The sequence below is a fragment of the Scyliorhinus torazame genome, chromosome 18, assembly GCF_047496885.1.
Source record: "Scyliorhinus torazame isolate Kashiwa2021f chromosome 18, sScyTor2.1, whole genome shotgun sequence".
Lineage (NCBI taxonomy): Eukaryota > Metazoa > Chordata > Chondrichthyes > Carcharhiniformes > Scyliorhinidae > Scyliorhinus > Scyliorhinus torazame.
The window spans coordinates 125040493-125059086 of record NC_092724.1 but is presented as its reverse complement, the minus strand read 5'-3'; the positions used below and the strand labels follow the sequence as shown (position 1 = coordinate 125059086).

Genomic DNA, 18594 nt, shown 5'->3' with positions numbered 1-18594 from the left:
CAATTTAAGATCATTAGTCAAACTCACAATGTGGTTCACTTACACTTGCTAAAAGCTACATGCACTCTTTTGCAGGGCCATGTCCTCTTCAAGCAGAAAGAATATGTCCAGGCATTCCGTACTTCTCAATTAAATAAAAGCATGGGTATCAACTGTCCCCTGATGCACTTCCCATGGCACTTCATCAACCAGAGTCAACTTGCCAATCAACACCCTTTTCTCATGCAATAATAATTGTTGTTCCCTTTGAAATTGGGTATTCTTGCGTCTGCACTGATGATTTCAAAACTTAAAAGCTTCAGCTGATCATTGTTGAGAAGGAAACTTAATCAGTTTGTTATTAAAGGAGTCACTGGGAACTAATTGAGCATTATTTTATCCATTGACAATAACATTATTATTAGAACGGACCGATCTCGTCACCGTCAACTACTAGTCAGACAACAAGCAAACATCAACCACCACCAGTGAGCACGTAGTATGCCTGAAAGCATACTTCAGTCGTTTTGGCACTCATGACATTGTGATGAGTGGTAATGACCCTCAGTTCATGAGTGAAGAATGCAAGCACTTCGTAAATGATTAGAAAATTCAGCAGTTCACATTATCTCCATACAATCCCCAGCCAAATGAAAAAGCTGAGTCAGTCGCGAAAATTGCCAAAGGATTCAAAAGAAAAATCAAGTAGATCCAGCACAGATGTGGGAATCGAGTGGAGAAATACATTTATGGAAGGCATGGCAAGTAGTCCAGTTTACAGACTATTATCATGCTGTACTCTTCTAATATCTGAAACCTCTGATTTCACCCTTTGTGTACAAAGGTGTAATCATTCCAGGAGGCATGGAGTGAAAGGCCGAACTGGTTTATTTTGAACTGAAAATAAAGCCGCTACTGAGGGAACACAAAGCAAACGTCCCAGCCCAGGACTATCAGGAACGGGTGGTCCGGGTCTGGGAACTACATTTAAAGGTCCAGCCTCCCACCACTCACCACAGGAACTCATATTCTACAAAGCTGTAAGAGAGATCAATCAGCGATCCCCAGTGGTCTTCATGCAGGTTATCACAAAAGGTTTGAGAGTAGAAGCCATTTCATCCACCACTGGGAACATATTTTAAAAGGAGAATCTTAAAGGAGAGAAGTGGACAGGAAGAGAAAACGCCCAGAATTTAGGGCCAAGACAATTGAAAGCGCAGCCAGCCACCTGTGGTGGAGCAATTAAAATGTGGGATGCACACAAATGTCACAATTGGAGGAGTGCAGATTTTGTTGGGCTGGAGAAGGTTACAGGGTTAGGGAGGGGGGAAGCTCGAAGGATTTGAGAACAAAGGATAAGCATTTTGAAATGAAGGCATTGTCAGCCCAAGAACCAGTGTAACTCAGCAAGCACAGTGCCATAGGCAAATGGGAATAGGTGCAACTTAATATAGGGACAGTTTTGGATGACCACAAGTTCATGTAGGATGGGAGGCTAACCAGTAGGGCGTTGGAATAAAACTAACAAAAGCCCTGGTGAGGATTTCAGCAGACGAGTTGAGGCAGAGTAAAAGTCAGGTGATAGTACATTGCAATAGCCACAGCTGAATTTGAAACCAGATGAACATCAAACAAACAACGCATCTACATCATATAGAAACATATTCCCTGGTATTTTAAGTTGGAGGAAAGTAGCTCATGTAAAACAATATAGCTGTAATCATTTTGCACAGTTTTCTGCCGGCCTAGAAAGTGCTAAAGTTAGAAATAGATATATATCAAGAATGCTGAACAGTTCAAATATTACTAGCATGCTTTATAGCCAATATACCACTGACATCTTGTCAGAGCATATTAATATAGTTCAAACAGCTTTTGAAATGTAAAGTATGGTTTTCAAGTAGAACTGTTTTCCAAGGAGCTGCCAAAAATCTGGAAATTCTGTTTCCTGCATGGATTAGATCATTTTTGGCTGCTCAATCGTCCCCCTTTTGGCTTCTCATTCCTCTCCCTTTATGGTATTCAATAGTTAGTGCTTTCAAATTGGACATGCAAACTCTTTATCCAAACCCACTTCGAAAAAAAATGTCATATTTGGTTTCAAAATTGCTTTGTCTGATGATATGGTTGGGCTGCCCAGCTGGTAATTGTGGTTTTATCATCAGTGGTTTTCCGTCTGGCTACAGTCACCAAGTTTCCAAATCCCAGTGGCAAGAAGCTAAAACTGTTGTTCAAGATTGTGATCCAAATGCTCCGCAAGAGAACTAGTTGGATTTCCATGAAAGCCATCTTGTGATTTTCTGCTTCTTTTAGTTATGTCGCAAATTGGTTACCTTCCCAGCTGGTCACATACATTTTAGTTTACAAATTGTGCTTAGAGACCTAGCAGAGAGAACCTCTGAAAAGCTTGCCACCATTTGTAAATTAAAGGGAGAAAGGAGAGCAGGTAATAACTTCTATAATGCCCTTTACAACTTAGCAAGAGAAAGTTCATGCGGGTCATCAGGTATTTTAGCACACAGAGGAAGCTTTCACTGTAACTTCTGACAATTACAACTATAATATACCAGCAAGCGGTATTTAGGTCACACAAACAATGCTCGCTCTAAGATGTTCGGTCGTGCAACAACCTGAAAGCAGGCTGCACATAAATTGGTCCCTTTAAGTTGCTCTTTATGAAAATTTAAATATGTGTACTTAAATAAATCACTATTACAAAAAAAGTGGTACAATGAAACTCACTCCACTTCTATTTTGAAAATGAATAAGACGATTTTGGTGGACGTTCATCAGCTCCTTCAACCTCATCCTTCCATCATATGAACGTAATCCAGTCATGAGTTCAGTGCCCTGTCATCTTCCTTTTAGCAAATTCTGTCTTTGTAAAAAGTGTGTTTCCAGCATCTGCCCCAGATTGTGCCTCCCTCCCCGGCTCTCCAAAGCATCTGAACATATTATTTTGAGTTTACCTTCTCTATGCAGCTAATTCCTTATTTATCTCAAAAGCGGCCCCTTTATAAACCATCTGGTGTTGAGAAGCCATACCTGGTCAACTCATTAATAATCGCAGCTCCTTTCTTCTTCCCAGAGTCTATTTTGCATTAAATAAATGCAAATAAAATGCTAATTTTAGGAGTTCCAGTGCACTAAGTAAACCAAGGAAAAATGTTTTAGTTTTCAATACTATCCGTTGTCACCTCAGTCAGCATTGAATGTACTTGAGCAGAAGAAAATGTTTAAAATTTGACTGCAACCAGTCTATGAACGGCTTTAAATCTACAGAGACGAGAGGAATGGTGCTTCGCAGCCAAGGAAAAATGAAGTTTGTTATTTTTATATTTGTTGGGGAGTGATCTAGATGAGAATTTACTTACTGCAGTCAAAGCTCAGGATGCATGCAATGTGGGTTAATTAAACATAAAGCATAAGGATATTAACTCTTTTTAACCCAGACCAGAAAATGCATAACTTATGGATCAATTACAAAACTTAAAACGCATTAAAACTAATTAACGAAAGGTTTAAATTTTAAGGAGGAAATGTTGGCGAGTCGATTGGAGGCTTTCTGGGATTGAACAGAAGATAGTTTTGGTGGTTCTGCTACAAAACAAGACTTAATCTGAAGACATTGTGGTAGTCACCACTGTTTGTTTAATAGTTGTATTAGAGGTAATACGGTAAGGCTCCTGTACTACAGGTACGGGGGTAGATCCCTGCCTGCTGGCTCCGCCCAGTAGGTGGAGTATAAATGTTTGTGCACACCGAGCTGCACCCATTTCTGGTAGCAGCTGCAGGAGGCCACACATCTCTGCTTAATAAAGCCTCAATTACTCTCTACTCTTGTCTCATCGTAATTGATAGTGCATCAGACATTAAGTACACCATTTTGGGTTTAATTGGCTGATTTGCACTAGAACATCAGACACATTTAATTTTACACAATAAGGCTTACTGTGTGGTACTAGACAAAATGTAATTTGGCCCAGATCCTGAAAAATCCAAAAGGCCAAGTTTCAAATTTACCATCTTGATTCGAGGGCAGGCTTGGGCAATCTTTGCATTACCTTTTTGTTAACCATTTTTTTTCCATTAAAGGGGCAATTTAGCTTACCCTGCACATCTTTGGGTTGTGGGGGTGAGACCCACGCAGACAAGGGGAGAATGTGCAAACTCCACACAGACAGTGACCCAGTGCTGGGATTGAACCCGGGTCCTCAGCACTGTGAGGCAGCAGTGTTAACCACTGCGCCACCATGCCACCCCAAAGATATTATTGCGTATACTTCTGTATATGTAGCAGATAGTGACTGGAGATAGTTTGCCGAGTGAAATCAAAGAATTACACTTTGTCCTGAGGCAGATGCAAACTGGGAGTCTGCCAAGATAAATTTAACTGCATCACGAGGAAGCATTTAATGCATTTTAGTAATTGTGCCACAACTGAGGGAAGTTCAAATGATTGACCACTTTTCAGGATAAGCAATCCTGCATCAATTCAAGGTCTTATATATTAGGTAATTATAGTTCACAGCATACTTCAAATATTGATGAGATATAATGCTGCTCCTCTTGTACAAACTGACTAACGTCCATGGTAAGCAAGAAAATGCATTTCAGGCAACACTCAACCCATTTGACTAACTCGTGATAGAATATAATGTCCACCTCTCAAACCTAGTTCCCTGCACAATATTTCAGCTAGAATCCAGGATGCATCCCTCAGCATGGGGAAAATACACTCAAAATTATTATTTTCAAATACCTTGTTCAGAAGTTAACCCCAGAAGCAAGAAACATCTGCTTCTAGAAACATGGCGATGTACATACTCGATGCTGTACAGGTTAGTTATTATCATTTGAAAAACCCACAAATATAATTGTCTTCCATAAGTTGTGGCTACTATAATGCTGGCTAGAAAAGGGAGTGTATTCAAATAGTGTTCTCTCAAGGAGAGTACAGATAAGGGGGATCCTTTCACTGTGCAATAACAGGACTATTGTTTGATCATTTAATTTAAGAAGCTTGCGAACTAGATCACCTTCGCCACCCCACCTCTCCGCTTCAACCCTTTTGCTGCACTGGCACGTCCACTGTCCCTGGCTCCTTCACGTGCAAGACGTGTGTCCAGTTGCAGCTCCTGTTAGACCGCTTGACGGCTCTGGAGCTGCGGATGGACTCACTTTGGAGCACCCGAGATGCTGAGGACGTCGTGGATAGCACGTTTAGCGAGTTGGTCACACCGCAGGTGAAAGGTACTGAGGGAGATAGGAAATGGGTGACCAAAAGACAAACCAAGAGTAGGAAGGCAGTGCAGGCGTCCTCTGCGGTCATCTCCCTGCAAAACAGATATACCGCTTTGGATACTGTTGAGGGAGTTGGCTCACCAGGGGAAGGCAGCAGCAGCCAGGTTCATGGCACCGTGACTGGCTCTGCAGCGCAGCTGGGCAGGGAGAAGAATGGCAGGGCTATAGTGATAGGGGAATTGTAAGGGGAATAGACAGGCGGTTCTGTGGACGCAATCGAGATTCCAGGATGGTATGTTGCCTCCCTGGTGCAAGGGTCAAGGATGTCTCGGAGCGGCTGAAGGGCATTCTGGGGGGGAGGGGGGGGGGGGGGGGGGAAGGGTGAACAGCCAGCTGTCGTGGTGCACATAGGCACCAACGACATAGGTGAAAAATGGGATGAGGTCCTACAAGCTGAATTCAGGGAGTTAGGAGTTAAACTAAAAAGTAGGACCTCAAAAGGTAGTAATCTCAGGATTGTTACCAGTGCCACAAGCTAATCAGAGTAGGAATGTCAGGATAGATAGGATGAATGCGTGGCTCGAGAGATGGTGCAAGAGGGAGGGATTCAAATTCCTGGGGCACTGGAACCGGTTCTGGGGAAGGTGGGACCAGTACAAACCGGACGGTCTGCACCTGGGCACCTGGGCAGGACTGGAACTGGACTGTTTGCTAGAGCTGTTGAGGAGAGTTTAAACTAATGTGGCAGGGGGATGGGAACCGATGCAGGAAGTTAGAAGGTAGTAAAACAGGGACAGAAACAAAAGGCAGTAAGGGGGAAAGTGTAAGGCAGAGAAGCCATAGTCAAAAATCAAAAAGGGTGACAGTACAAGGTACAGTGACTGAGGGGAGTTCAGTGAATAGGACCATGAATACTAAAAGGAATAAAATTGTAAGTAAAAACATTAGTGGTAAGCGGCACGGCAGGTTGTTACATGACGATATGGGTTCAACGACAAGGAAAATTAGGAGAAAGGTTAAGAGGAAATATAACTTAGGAGAGGTTACTGATCGAGGCGTTAAGATTCAGAACAGAGGTAAAAAAGCCAACATAAGTGTACTTTACCTGAATGCTCGTAGTATTCGGAATAAGGTAAATGTGTTGATGGCGCAAATCATTGTGAATAACTATGATTTAGTGGCCATTAGTGAAACATGGTTAAAGGATGGTCACGACTGGGAGTTAAATATCCGAGCGTGTCAAACTATTCGGAAGGACAGAGTGGATGGTAAGGGAGGTGGTGTAGCTCTGTTATTTAAGGATGACATCCGGGCAACAGCAAGGGATGACATCGGTGCTATGGAGGATAAGGTTGAATCCATTTGGGTGGAAATCAGGAATAGTAAGGCGAAAAAATTCACTGATAGGAGTAGTCTATAGGCCACCAAATAGTAACATTATGGTGGGGCAGGCAATAAACAAAGAAATAACTGATGCATGTAGAAATGGTACAGCAGTTATCATGGGGGATTTTAATCTACATGTCGATTGGTTTAACCAGGTTGGTCCCTTGAGGAGGAGTTTGTAGAATGTATCCGAGATAGTTTCCTAGAACAGTATGTAATGGAACCTACGAGGGAACAAGCGGTCCTAGATCTGGTCTGTGTAATGAGACAGGATTAATTCAGGATCTCATAGTTAGGGATCCTCTCGGAAGGAGCGATCACAGTTTGGTGGAATTTAAAATACAGATGGAGGGTGAGAAAGTAAAATCAAACACTAGTGTTTTGTGCTTAAACAAAGGAGATTACAATGGGAGGAGAGAAGAACTAGCTAAGATAGACTGGGAGCAAATACTTTATGGTGAAACAGTTGAGGAACAGTGGAGAACCTTCCAAGCGATTTTTCACAGTGCTCAGCAAAGGTTTATACCAACAAAAAGGAAGGACGGTAGAAAGAGGGAAAATCGACCGTGGATATCTAAGGAAATAAGGGAGAGTATCAAATTGAAGGGAAAAGCATACAAAGTAGCAAAGATTAGTGGGAGACTAGAGGACTGGGAAATCTTTAGGGGGCAACAGAAAGCTACTAAAAAAGCTATAAAGAAGAGTAAGATAGATGAGAGTAAACTTGCTCAGATTATAAAAAGATAGTAAAAGTTTCTACAAATATATAAAACAAGAAAGAGTGGCTAAGGTAAATAGTGGTCCTTTAGAGGATGAGAAGGGAGATTTAATAATGGGAGGTGAGGAAATGGCTGAGGAACTGAACAGGTTTTTTGGGTCGGTCTTCACAGTGGAAGACACAAATAACATGCCAGTGACTGATGAAAATGAGGCTATGACAGGTGAGGACCTTGAGAGGATTGTTATCACCAAGGAAGTAGTGATGGGCAAGCTAATGGGGCTAAAGGTAGACAAGTCTCCTGGCCCTGATGGAATGCATCACAGAATGCCAAAAGAGATGGCTCGGGAAATTGCAAATGCACTAGTGATAATTTACCAAAATTCACTAGACTCTGGGGTGGTCCCGGAGGATTGGAAATTAGCAAACGTGACACCACTGTTTAAAAAAGGAGGTAGGCAGAAAGCGGGTAATTATAGGCCAGTGAGCTTAACTTCTTTAGTAGAGAAGATGCTGTAATCTATCATCAAGGAAGAAATAGCGAGGCATCTGGATGGAAATTGTCCCCTTGGGCAGACGTAGCATGGGTTCATAAAGGGCAGGTCGTGCCTAACTAATTTAGTGGAATTCTTTGAGGGCATTACCAGTGCGGTAGATAACGGGGAGCCAATGGATGTGGTATATCTGGATTTCCAGAAAGCCTTTGACAAGGTGCCACACAAAAGGTTGCTGCATAAGATAAAGATGCATGGCATTAAGGGGAAAGTAATAGCAATAGTAATAGTAGAGGATTGGTTAATTAATAGAAAGCAAAGAGTGGGGATTAATGGGTGTTTCTCTGGTTGGCAATCAGTAGCTAGTGGTGTCTCTCAGGGATCAGTGTTGGGCCCACAACTGTTCACAATTTACATAGATGATTTGGAGTTGGGGACCAAGGGCAATGTGTCCAAGTTTGCAGATGACACTATGATAAGTGGTAAAGCAAAAAGTGCAGAGGATACTGGAAGTCTGCAGAGGAATTTGGATAGGCTAAGTGAATGGGCTGGGGTCTGGCAGATGGAATACAATGTTGACAAATGTGAGGTTATCCATTTTGGTAGGAATAACAGCAAATGGGATTATTATTTAAATGATAAAATATTAAAACATGCTGCTGTGCAGAGAGACCTGGGTGTGCTAGTGCATGAGTTGCAAAATGTTGGTTTATAGGTGCAACAGGTGATTAAGAAGGCAAATGGAATGTTGTCCTTGATTGCTAGAGGGATGGAGTTTAAGACTAGGGAGGTTATGCTGCAATTGTATAAGGTGTTAGTGAGGCCACACCTGGAGTAGTGTGTTCAGTTTTGGTCTCCTTACTTGAGAAAGGACGTACTGGCACTGGAGGGTGTGCAGAGGAGATTCACTAGGTTAATCCCAGAGCTGAAGGGATTGAATTACGAGGAGAGGTTGAGTAGACTGGGACTGCACTCATTGGAATTTAGAAGGATGAGGGGGGGATCTTATGGAAACATATAAAATTATGAAGGGAATAGATAGGATAGATGCGGGCAGGTAGTTTCCACTGGCGGGTGCAAGCAGAACTAGGGGGCATAGCCTCAAAATAAGGGGAAGTAGATTTAGGACTGAGTTTAGGCGGAACTTCTTCACCCAAAGGGTTGTGAATCTATGGAATTCCTTGCCCAGTGAAGCAGTTGAGGCTCCTTCATTAAATGTTTTTAAGATAAAGATAGATAGTTTTTTGAAGAATAAAGGGATTAAGGGTTATGGTGTTCGGGCCGGAAAGTGGAGCTGAGTCCACAAAAGATCAGCCATGATCTCATTGAATGGTGGAGCAGGCTCAAGGGGCCAGATGGCCTACTCCTGCTCCTAGTTCTTATGTTCTTATAAGAATACAAATGCGAAAGGAACTGCAATTAAATTTACTGAGGCAATAAAAAACTGCTGATCCAACAAATTCCTGATCTCACAAAGTGTTTAAAACAAAAATGGAAATGACGTTTTCTACACAAGCATCTCTATTGTGTGCAGCTTTTCCCTTTATTGATACCAGTCAAGCTTGATTGGTGGATGGTCTGATCTACGCAAAACCTCCATCTGTTGTCTGTAAACAATATGTCCTGCATGTGACAAGTTTTCAAATCATTTGAATCTTTGACCTTTTATATACTGGAGCTGAACAAGGCACTCATTTAAATGTGAATGGTCACGACAGATCATATGCAAACTGTCAGTGAGTAGACCTGGTCTAACTGAGTGCTGTGCAAAATGGACAAATTCTATAGACACAATTCTCTCAAAAGATTTTTAAAGTGTGGTCTCAGGAAGGAAAAGGAGTGCGATTCCCGCGGATGGGTTGGCGCGATCCATAATTGCAATCCAGCCACACTTGGAAAGTTTATTTTGGAGGGGATCACTTTAGCACGGCACTGGGAGGGGTGGGGCACAAACACACCAGAAAGCCTGACTTCATAGAGATGAGGGTGTCATTTTTAATGGGCCCCCCCCGAACTCAAAGTGCCAGTAAAGGCAGCCCCTCACCAACATCACCGGTTTCAGTGCTCTCCACCCCTCCCCGTGCCACCATCAGGGCTTTGCGAAGCACACACCCCACCCCCTCCGCCTGTTTCCCCCACCCATCCTCGCCAGCATCAACCCCCTCCTCCCCCAGGCCCCAGGTGAGCAATGCCCCGCTATGGGGTGTCACCAAATGTCCTGCTTCAGGCCCCAACCTCTTTCAGGCCCCACCACAGTGGCAGTGCCAGCCTAGCCATTCCTCCTTTCACCCTGGCAGTGCCACCCTGGCAGTGCCAGTGTCCCCGTCACCCCAGAGAGTACAATGTCCTCAGAGCCACCTGGCATGACCATCACGCCTGGTCTCCGGTGGTGGAGGCCAGTCGTGATTCCTTCCGGCTTAACATTGTCTTGGTAGGTGGATGAACACCAAGAGCCAGGAGAATCTGGTTTTGGGCCACTCTCGCTAGTCTCCCGACATAGCAGGATATGCACCAGGCGCGATTCAGCTGGATAATCGCCACTGTTACTGGAGTGTACATACTAGGTCAGCTTTCAAGTGTAGTCATGAGTGCACACAGTTGTATGGATGATGGTTGTAAATATTTTGAAAACACTTTGAATAATTTTCTTTTTAAATAAATGAGTTTTCTTTTAGTTGTCCTTTTGTTTTAAAACAAAATCTGGTAAATTAAATTGCATTTTTGATCCGGCTGGCTTTGGTAACATTTGTGCTGACAATATTCAGCTAGATGTTCAATCTCCAGGCCTCCTGCCCTCTCTAGCTTACCCAGAGAGAAGCATCACAGTTTGTTTGATGTCTCATCACCAACTGTAGCTTCAAGAGTAGGATTTAATTTAGTGCTCCTGATTAGTTGCCATAAAGGAGATAAGAATGGCAATCATTTAGTGCTGGAGTTTGAACCCTCTCTCCAACCAGGAATGGAAGCGGGCAGTTCCCCAGCTTCATCCTGGCTTGGACTATATTCCCTGCTGAGGCTGGACTGGATACTCGCACAGGTCAGTTAGCAGCCACTTTTAAGGCCAACTGAAAGCCAGTCAACGCTGGGATTTTTCAGTCAGCCTCCAGGATAACTCCGCTGTCTGGAGGCAGCCACCCTGGGTACAGAAGGCGGCGCCAGCTGTCCTGTAGAGGGGTTCCCACCCCGACAGTTGTGTCTCAGCGGTCTCAAATTGGCCCTCCAGTTTAGCGAGGCCGCCCGCCACCCTTAACATTAATTGGCTGTCGTGGGGAATGTCACAATAAGTGACCTTCCCTCCCCCCCCCTTACGCTCTCCTCCCCACCTCCCCTCACACAGACACACACACCCTCACACACACACACCCACAGTGTGGGCTTCTAAGCCCAATTTGAGCTTGATGATGGGGTTCAGACGCCTGCAGGGAAAATCCATTCCCTAATGTGGTACTGTAGTCATATGTAGGCCAAACTGGGCACAGCGTGGCCACATTGTCTTCCCTGAAAAACTCCTGCAAACCGGTTTTAAAACAATCTTTTTCCACTCACTGTTGACAAATCACTCAATTTATTGAATTGAATGTCACAATTTGCCACGGCGAGAGTTAGATTTCCAACCTTTGGTTAAAGGTGAGGTAACCACCACGCTACCGTCGCTTGAAAAATGCTCCCTTTCTCCACACAGCGACCTTATTCGTTCTTGAATTTGATTTTCTGCAGAGGGTCATGGGACACGAGGGAGGTAGGACTCAAGGTGAAGAAAATGACTGAAAAATAGAATACTTCTGCTACTTTGACACCCAACCTCAGCACACAATACCCATGTATAACTTATACTGGAAGTAATGAAACTTATTTGGTTCAACAGGCGCCAAGAAAGCACAATTCACCACCAGTCAATATTTCTTGGGACAATTTAGTGCCAATTAAAACAGAACGTTGCACCGAGAAAGTAATTTTGAAGAAAAAGAGAGGAGGCTTTAACCCCATTTGTCAGAGCTAGAATTCAACCCAGTGGATAATAAAAACGGGGCACTAAAGGTTTCCTGATAATGAGCTGGAGAGGCAAGGTGGGAGAACCTATTGTATACCCTTGATGACTTTTCTGTTAAAGCTGACAAGAGGAGTTTCATCTGCTACAATGCACAAAATGCTGCAATGGTCTAGGTGTTGGTGATCACCAGAGGCCAGGGCCAAGGCACACTGGGTCACCCCACCTGACCAGGGCCCATTTGATTCCAATACTATATCAAATGAGACAGCATGTTTCATTTCCACACCACTCCCTGGATAGTGTAGCCATCTGGGATGGCCACTTCCCGATTACAAAATGGACATTTTGCCAAGATTGCAGGGAAAATGGACAATACTGAGAAAACAAGCAGGTTCAGGTTTATCTGTTTATTGGAGCCGCAGCTCCCAGACAAGACCAAGCCTGTAGGCCCATTAGCATAGTAATGGCCCATCTCCGGGAACAAAAGAGTAACATTTGAGTAACCGATACTAAGGCAGACACCTCGGCGCCAGAGGAGATCCGAACAAAGCAGGCCAACGGCCACCTAGGACATGCCCAGCCATCAGGGCACCCACCCCTTTATTGGAACGATCGAGAAATGGCCCAATTGATTGGGGCCAAGTTCAAGGCCCGCCCAAAAGAGCGCGAAGCCCCTTTGGGTATAAGAAGGAGCCCCCAAGAGAGAATCGTTCTCTTGGACCCGGCTCTCACCAAGGAGAGACCTGTCCACCAGCTGCACCAGAAGCAGGTTAGTCCAAGGTCAACGCACGCTACCAGACAGACGACTTTAGCTGTTCCCCTGTACCAGTTCCACCCCAGCAGCCTCAGAAACAATGGCCGTTGTTCGGTTCTCTGACTGAGTGGGCGCCCGAAGCTAAGTATAGGCTTTAGCAGTAGTGATAGTTTAGTCTGTAGAGTTTTGTGCATGAGTATATTTAACTGTGTGTAAATAAATAAGCATTTGACTATGAACTAGCTAATTGGTGTATCGAGTCTTTGATCAGTATTCGGTTTGAACCTTGTGGCGGTATCGAAAGATACCTGGCCACTCTAGAGCAAACGTAATTAGAATTAAGGAAGGCGACCATATTGACCTCCATATTCAGAGCCAACAAAAGAGAGCAACATTTAGCAACAATAGGAACGTGGATTCAGGCAATCTATTTAATGGTTCTGTCACACCCACTCTGGATGCTCGTCAGTGAGAGAGAGGCCGGGCAATTTTTATTCAAACTTTGGACGAGCATTTATCCTTGCCCTGGCATTTATCCTTGCCCTGGCATTGCTTGCAGACAAATGAGCCAAGATCATGCAGAGAATTAGATGCATTAACTATCTCGCATCACTCTGCAACACAGTATGCCAAAACATTTGCAAGGTGAAAACTCCACTCAACATTTTGAAGATTTTTACTTGGCAAAGCCACACATAGCTCCTATCTACAATTTTTACAAATAAATAGTTACGTAGAATTGATCAATCAATACATTTTGGGATGCATTTCTTCTTCCATTTTGCTTCGGCTGAATTAACTTGAACTGACAACGTGAGGACTGAAGAGATATAGCTTATTTGACTGTTTCACAGGAAGAGGGTTTATCGGTTAATATTGGAGGTGTTGTGGTTTTGTAAAGTGGAGCACTCAGCAGACTGCTGGCGACTACTTCCTTTGCTTTTAAACTGGCATTTGTGAGCTCGAACACATTCTGTTAGCCCTTGTATGACTATAACCCCAAATGATGAGAAATTTGTTCAAGCAAGTACACAATGTGAAATGTTCCACACTTTAAATTTACACTCTTAAAAAGGTGGATGAAACAATGGTTGATGCAACTGGTGCAACTATGCTCATTGCAGACACCACAATACATTACACGACAACACATGGAGCACACGTGGATTCAGCAATGGAAGAAACCACAACAACAACTTGTATTCGTATCGAGTCTTTAATATAACACATTCAAAGGCAGGGGCATTGTAATAGAAAATTAGACTCCAAGTCTCTTCAGGCAATAATAGGGCCAATTGCGTTTGTCAAGGAGGTAGATCTTAAATGGTCAGGGAGATAGATCTTAAAAGACGCGAGAGAAGTAGGGAGGGAATTCAAGAAGGCCACAGTTAGAGGAGGGTAGGTATCCGAGGTTTGTGGAGCTGGAGAGGATTACAGAGATAGGGGAGGAGCAAAACCATGGAAGAATTTGCAACCCATGACTAAAATACACTCTTTCCCTCTGTTTGCCCCCTTCGTCGTCAAGCTGAATAAATATTTTCTGAACTGTCACATGCAAGGCTTAAAATGAGCTGCTTCAAAAAAGCAGAATCTGTACAAACTCTGAAAAGCATAAACCCTTCTTCGGTTGCTCAAGTCTACTTCAACTCCCCAAGAGCAAAACCGTACGAAGGGTTTGCATCACATGGGTCCCCATGATCTGCAAGTTATTGAAATCGACACATTTAAAACAGTATGGAAAGAGTTACAGCCAACATCCCACTCACAGAACACAGCTACAATAGAATTACAGCTTTTCAAACCATTATAGCAATTATGCCCAAATGTTAATCATAAATCTCTTTCAATATAATTTAGAGTTTTTTCTAAAAATAAGACAATAGTAACTTGGTACCTTTTAAGCTTTTAAGGAAACAACGATAATTTTGTGCAACGCTGTTGCTACTGTTCAGTGGAAATATTCAAACATCGTCAATTAACATCCGTTAATGCCACAGAATCACTTAAAAACCCCTGACGCTTATCTGATTATGCGTTAACAATTCGAAGAAAGGCTCAAAAAATTTAAGCTATTCGAATTTACCCAATTTATATAAATGTTAACTAGAATGATAAATTGCTTTCTTGAAATCAAAGCATACATCGATAGGAAAGATTTGACTTTCTTGAGCAGTAAAACACGATAAACTTTTACTCACTGTTCTGACTCTTGACTTTGGTTTCACTGACTGCTCTGTCTAGTTGCACTTCCTGTTGCTGCTGGTAGTTAATGTGGGGGGACACTGAATTTTCCATCTGTTTAGCTGGGGTTTCCTGATGCTTTGGTGTTTGAATCTCCACCTTCTTTGGAGATATCTCTGTCAGGGAAGGTCCAAAACTTTCTGTTTTTCTCGGAATGGATTCAGTGAGCTTGGATCCTGTAGTTTCCAATCTTCTTGAGGAGCTTTCCTGTAGTTTTGTTCCAGAAATTTCTGTTCTCCTGGGCATCATTTCTGGGGGCTTGTGGCCCAGCAATTCTGCTCTTTTAAGGCCAATTTTTGGTGCGCCATGACTTGCAGCTTCTACTTGTTTTGAAGAAAGGTCGATAGAAATTTCTGCTCTTCGCGAAACAGGCTCTGGGTGCTTAGGTCCTGTAATTTCAATTCTCTTGACGGATGACTTTGGTGACTTGGCGTTAGGTGCTTCTGCTTGTTTCAAAGTTGGATCCGTAAACTTTGCCCCCAAATCTTGATATCGGTGTCCAGATGATTGTGTTGGTCTCAGCAGAGGAGTTGGAACCCGTCTGGTTGGAACAGAGGGATTTGGTGGCTGGTCAACTTCCTCGACCTCAAATGATCTCTTCAAAGCTGCAAGTGAAAAAAAACACCAATTGACCAAATTATTTTTTGACATGCACCATATAAACATTATTCCATAATTTGGCAGACTCTCCTGCCAATTCAATTGCAGTTTAAATTTCAAATTAGTCATTCCACCAGATTCCTGGACAAATCAAGAGTAATGACTCCTGGTCATGGCTCAGACAAAATGGGTGCAATTTCAACTCATTCAGAACCCACCCCCGTACACAGAACTAAAATCGGGACAAATTTTGCCAGATTGGCGGCACTGCCAGGGTTCCCATGTGGCACTCAGGCTGGTAGGGACACTGCCCGGGTGCCAGGCTGGCAGTGCCAGGGACCAGGCCTGGGGGTGCCCTGCCTTTATGAGGTGGGGTGCCAGGACCCCCTTATAGGTGAGTTTGGGGCGACGGAGAAGCAGGGGGTCCGGACATCGGGGTGCCGTTTAAAAATGGTGCTCCGATCTCTTCCTGCACTGGCGAGCGAAACCCATTAGAGCAAGAAATCGGACTATGTGCAGACTCAGCGAAGTGTTCCTCGTTGATGCCATGAAAGGAAGCAGAGTCCCATTTAATACAGGGGTCATTCTCAATGCTGTCAGTGCCGGGAAACACCCGGTTAAACACGCTCGACATAGGACTCTGTTTCATTTCCATGAAATCGCGCCCATCAAATCCATTTCATAAAGGCTTCTTTTGGCCTTTACAGAGAGAGGACTAAATTCCAAGCTTCAAACTGAAGAGACAAATACATTATTGACCTCGAGACTTTTGAAAGAGCGATCATTCAAATTCAGCTAATTTTTAAAAAAAACTCATGACAGGAAATTCAATAGACAATTTCATATCAATCCATAAAAGTGACTGCCATCTTAAAACTATGACATTTCACTCTAAATGAACTGGATTTTGCAGTTTTCATGAAAATGTCAGATTTATTCTGAAATACCGAGAGACTTGTACGAGAAGTAAACAGAAATCAGGCAATGATTATTATCCCTTTTCAGCCGCTCAATCAGGCTACATTCCCTTCATTACGACATATGCACTGTTGTGCATTATCCCATCACATTTACAAGCTGTTGAAGGTCATGAATTACTATCACTGGAAGAATTCGTGTTGATACGTCAATATTTATTTTCCATAATGTTTCTAGTTGAAAGGTGAAGGTGTGAGCAACTACTTTAGACATAAATGTATTTACTCCTTCACGTTCCCATATGTTTCAGGGTTCTAACACCCACCCAAGAATGCTTTACTCACTCAGCCTGCTCCATATCCTCTAGCAGACTGAGTTTAGAAAAGAAAGGACAAGAACAATTATTGCATATTCTTTGTATTACAAAGCAATGGACAATGGAAAACTGTATGTATTTTTTAATAATAAACCAACAAAATGTAAAATCACTTCGGGCGGGATTCACTATTCCTCGACGCCGATTTTGTAATCACCTGAAGGCCCTCCCCGATGCTCCGCCCCCAATGGGCCGAGTTCCCAACTACGCAGGACACGTGTGGTTTCAGCGGTTGGGAATCCAGCGTGGCAGCTGCGGACTGTGTCCAGCGCCACCACAGTGGGGGGACTGGTGGGGGGTGGCCAAGGGGTGACTATTTGGCACGTCAGGTCCACGGTCAGGTCCACGCATGGCCAGCACCATATTTTACGGCGCAACCGCTGCAGGCCATCGCCGTGCGCATGCGTGGCCACGGACCCAGCCATTCTCCAGGCATTTATATCCTGGGAGCCGGGAGTTTTACTCGGTGCAGCTGCTAGCCCCTCACCAGTCGCCAAATTTACCGTCGCAAAACGCCACAGTTCCCACACCGGCGTTTGCACTTCACCTCCAAAACAGTGAATCTAGCACTTTATATTCCACTTGTCCCAAGATTAGGACCCGAAAGTGTCCCACCACGACCCCCAGGCATACGGCAGAGACCTAGTTTCACGAAGTCCCTGACCCACCAACAGTTTCCTGGTTGTCTTGGAAGGGGCAGAACCTCTTGTCTGACCCTCGTGAAACAAATGACATGGCAGCCAGAAGATGGAAACTTTCTCTGCGACACCCTGGGCGGGATTCTCCAATAATTGGGCTATGCCCCCACTCCAGCGTGAAATCGCGGGCGAATCACACTGCACTTTCCTGAAGAAAGTCCAGAGTGATTCTCCAACCTGTAGGGGGCTTGCAAGGTCCCGGAGTGCTCCTCGCAGCTCTCCGGCTGCCGATACGGGGCCCTGCACTTCCAGTTGGGGGTCCGCGCATGCACACCGCGGCGGCCTGCGTCAGCCACCCCGTGCGACATGGCGGACCCACACCGCGGACCGGCACCAAAACAATAGGCCCCCCTCCCCGAGATCGCGCACGCCCGCGGATTGGTGGTCCCCGATCGATAGCCTGGCCGTCTGTGACCTCTGCCCCCCCCCCCCCCCCTCGCCCCCTGCCCCAGGTGAAGGATTCCCCCTCTCCCCACCGGGGCGGCCGCAGACCGAGTCCGCAGCCGCCACGCCGAGTTCCCAACGGATGGGACCATGAGAGATCCACGCCGTCGAGAACTCGGCCAGTTACACTTGGAAAATCGCCACGGGGGCCTCTGTCAATGGCCCGTTACCCGCGCCCCATAGACCGCGTGCGCGCGATTCACGGCGATTCTCCGGGGGCTGGAGAATCACGGGAGCGGCGTCGCGCCGAATTTCTCCGTCCACGCACCGATCACGCTTTACGCGCGGAGGCTTGGAGAGTCCTGTCCCACAACTCCTTCGGCTCAGTTGAGACTTACTTTTTTGCCTGGAAATCCAGGAGGTAAGGCATAACTTGCCTTCTACAGGATGGATGTGGGGCCCACCTTGCAGTGCGCTGCAGACCCAAGAAGTCTGGCTTTTTGAAATAAAAGAATTTTGAAGAGACAAGCCTTTTTGCAGAGAGAGCCGTGAAACTTCAGTGAGGGGTGTTGGACTTGGGTCATCCTTCTCCAAAGACAGAGCCAGTAATCATCGACAAGTAAAAACCTAAGGACCGCCCAAAGTGGCACCTGCCCTTCTTCTCCTCTGTTCTCAGTGCTGGAGGGCCCTTTTGCATGCAATCTCAACCAAAGTACTGGGATAACTGGATACATTGAGGCTTGGATCAAAAAAAGAACGGATTTTTCACATCACAGAATACCTACTGCAAAAGGAGGCCATTCGGCCCATA

General features: G+C 44.6%; 1 protein-coding gene across 5 annotated transcripts in view; it reads right to left on the bottom strand.

Moving 5' to 3' along the window:
• LOC140395489 (septin-9-like) overlaps positions 1-18594 on the bottom strand; it is a 397275-nt gene that overhangs the window by 146542 nt on the left and 232139 nt on the right. For 4 of the 5 annotated variants that reach the window (XM_072483289.1, XM_072483292.1, XM_072483288.1 and 1 more), the window contains one exon: positions 14765-15412. The exons of the other annotated variant lie outside the window; for it this stretch is intronic. In XM_072483289.1, coding sequence (XP_072339390.1) covers positions 14765-15412 — 648 coding nt within the window. The remainder of the gene's footprint in view (positions 1-14764; positions 15413-18594) is intronic. 5 annotated transcript variants of the gene reach the window in all.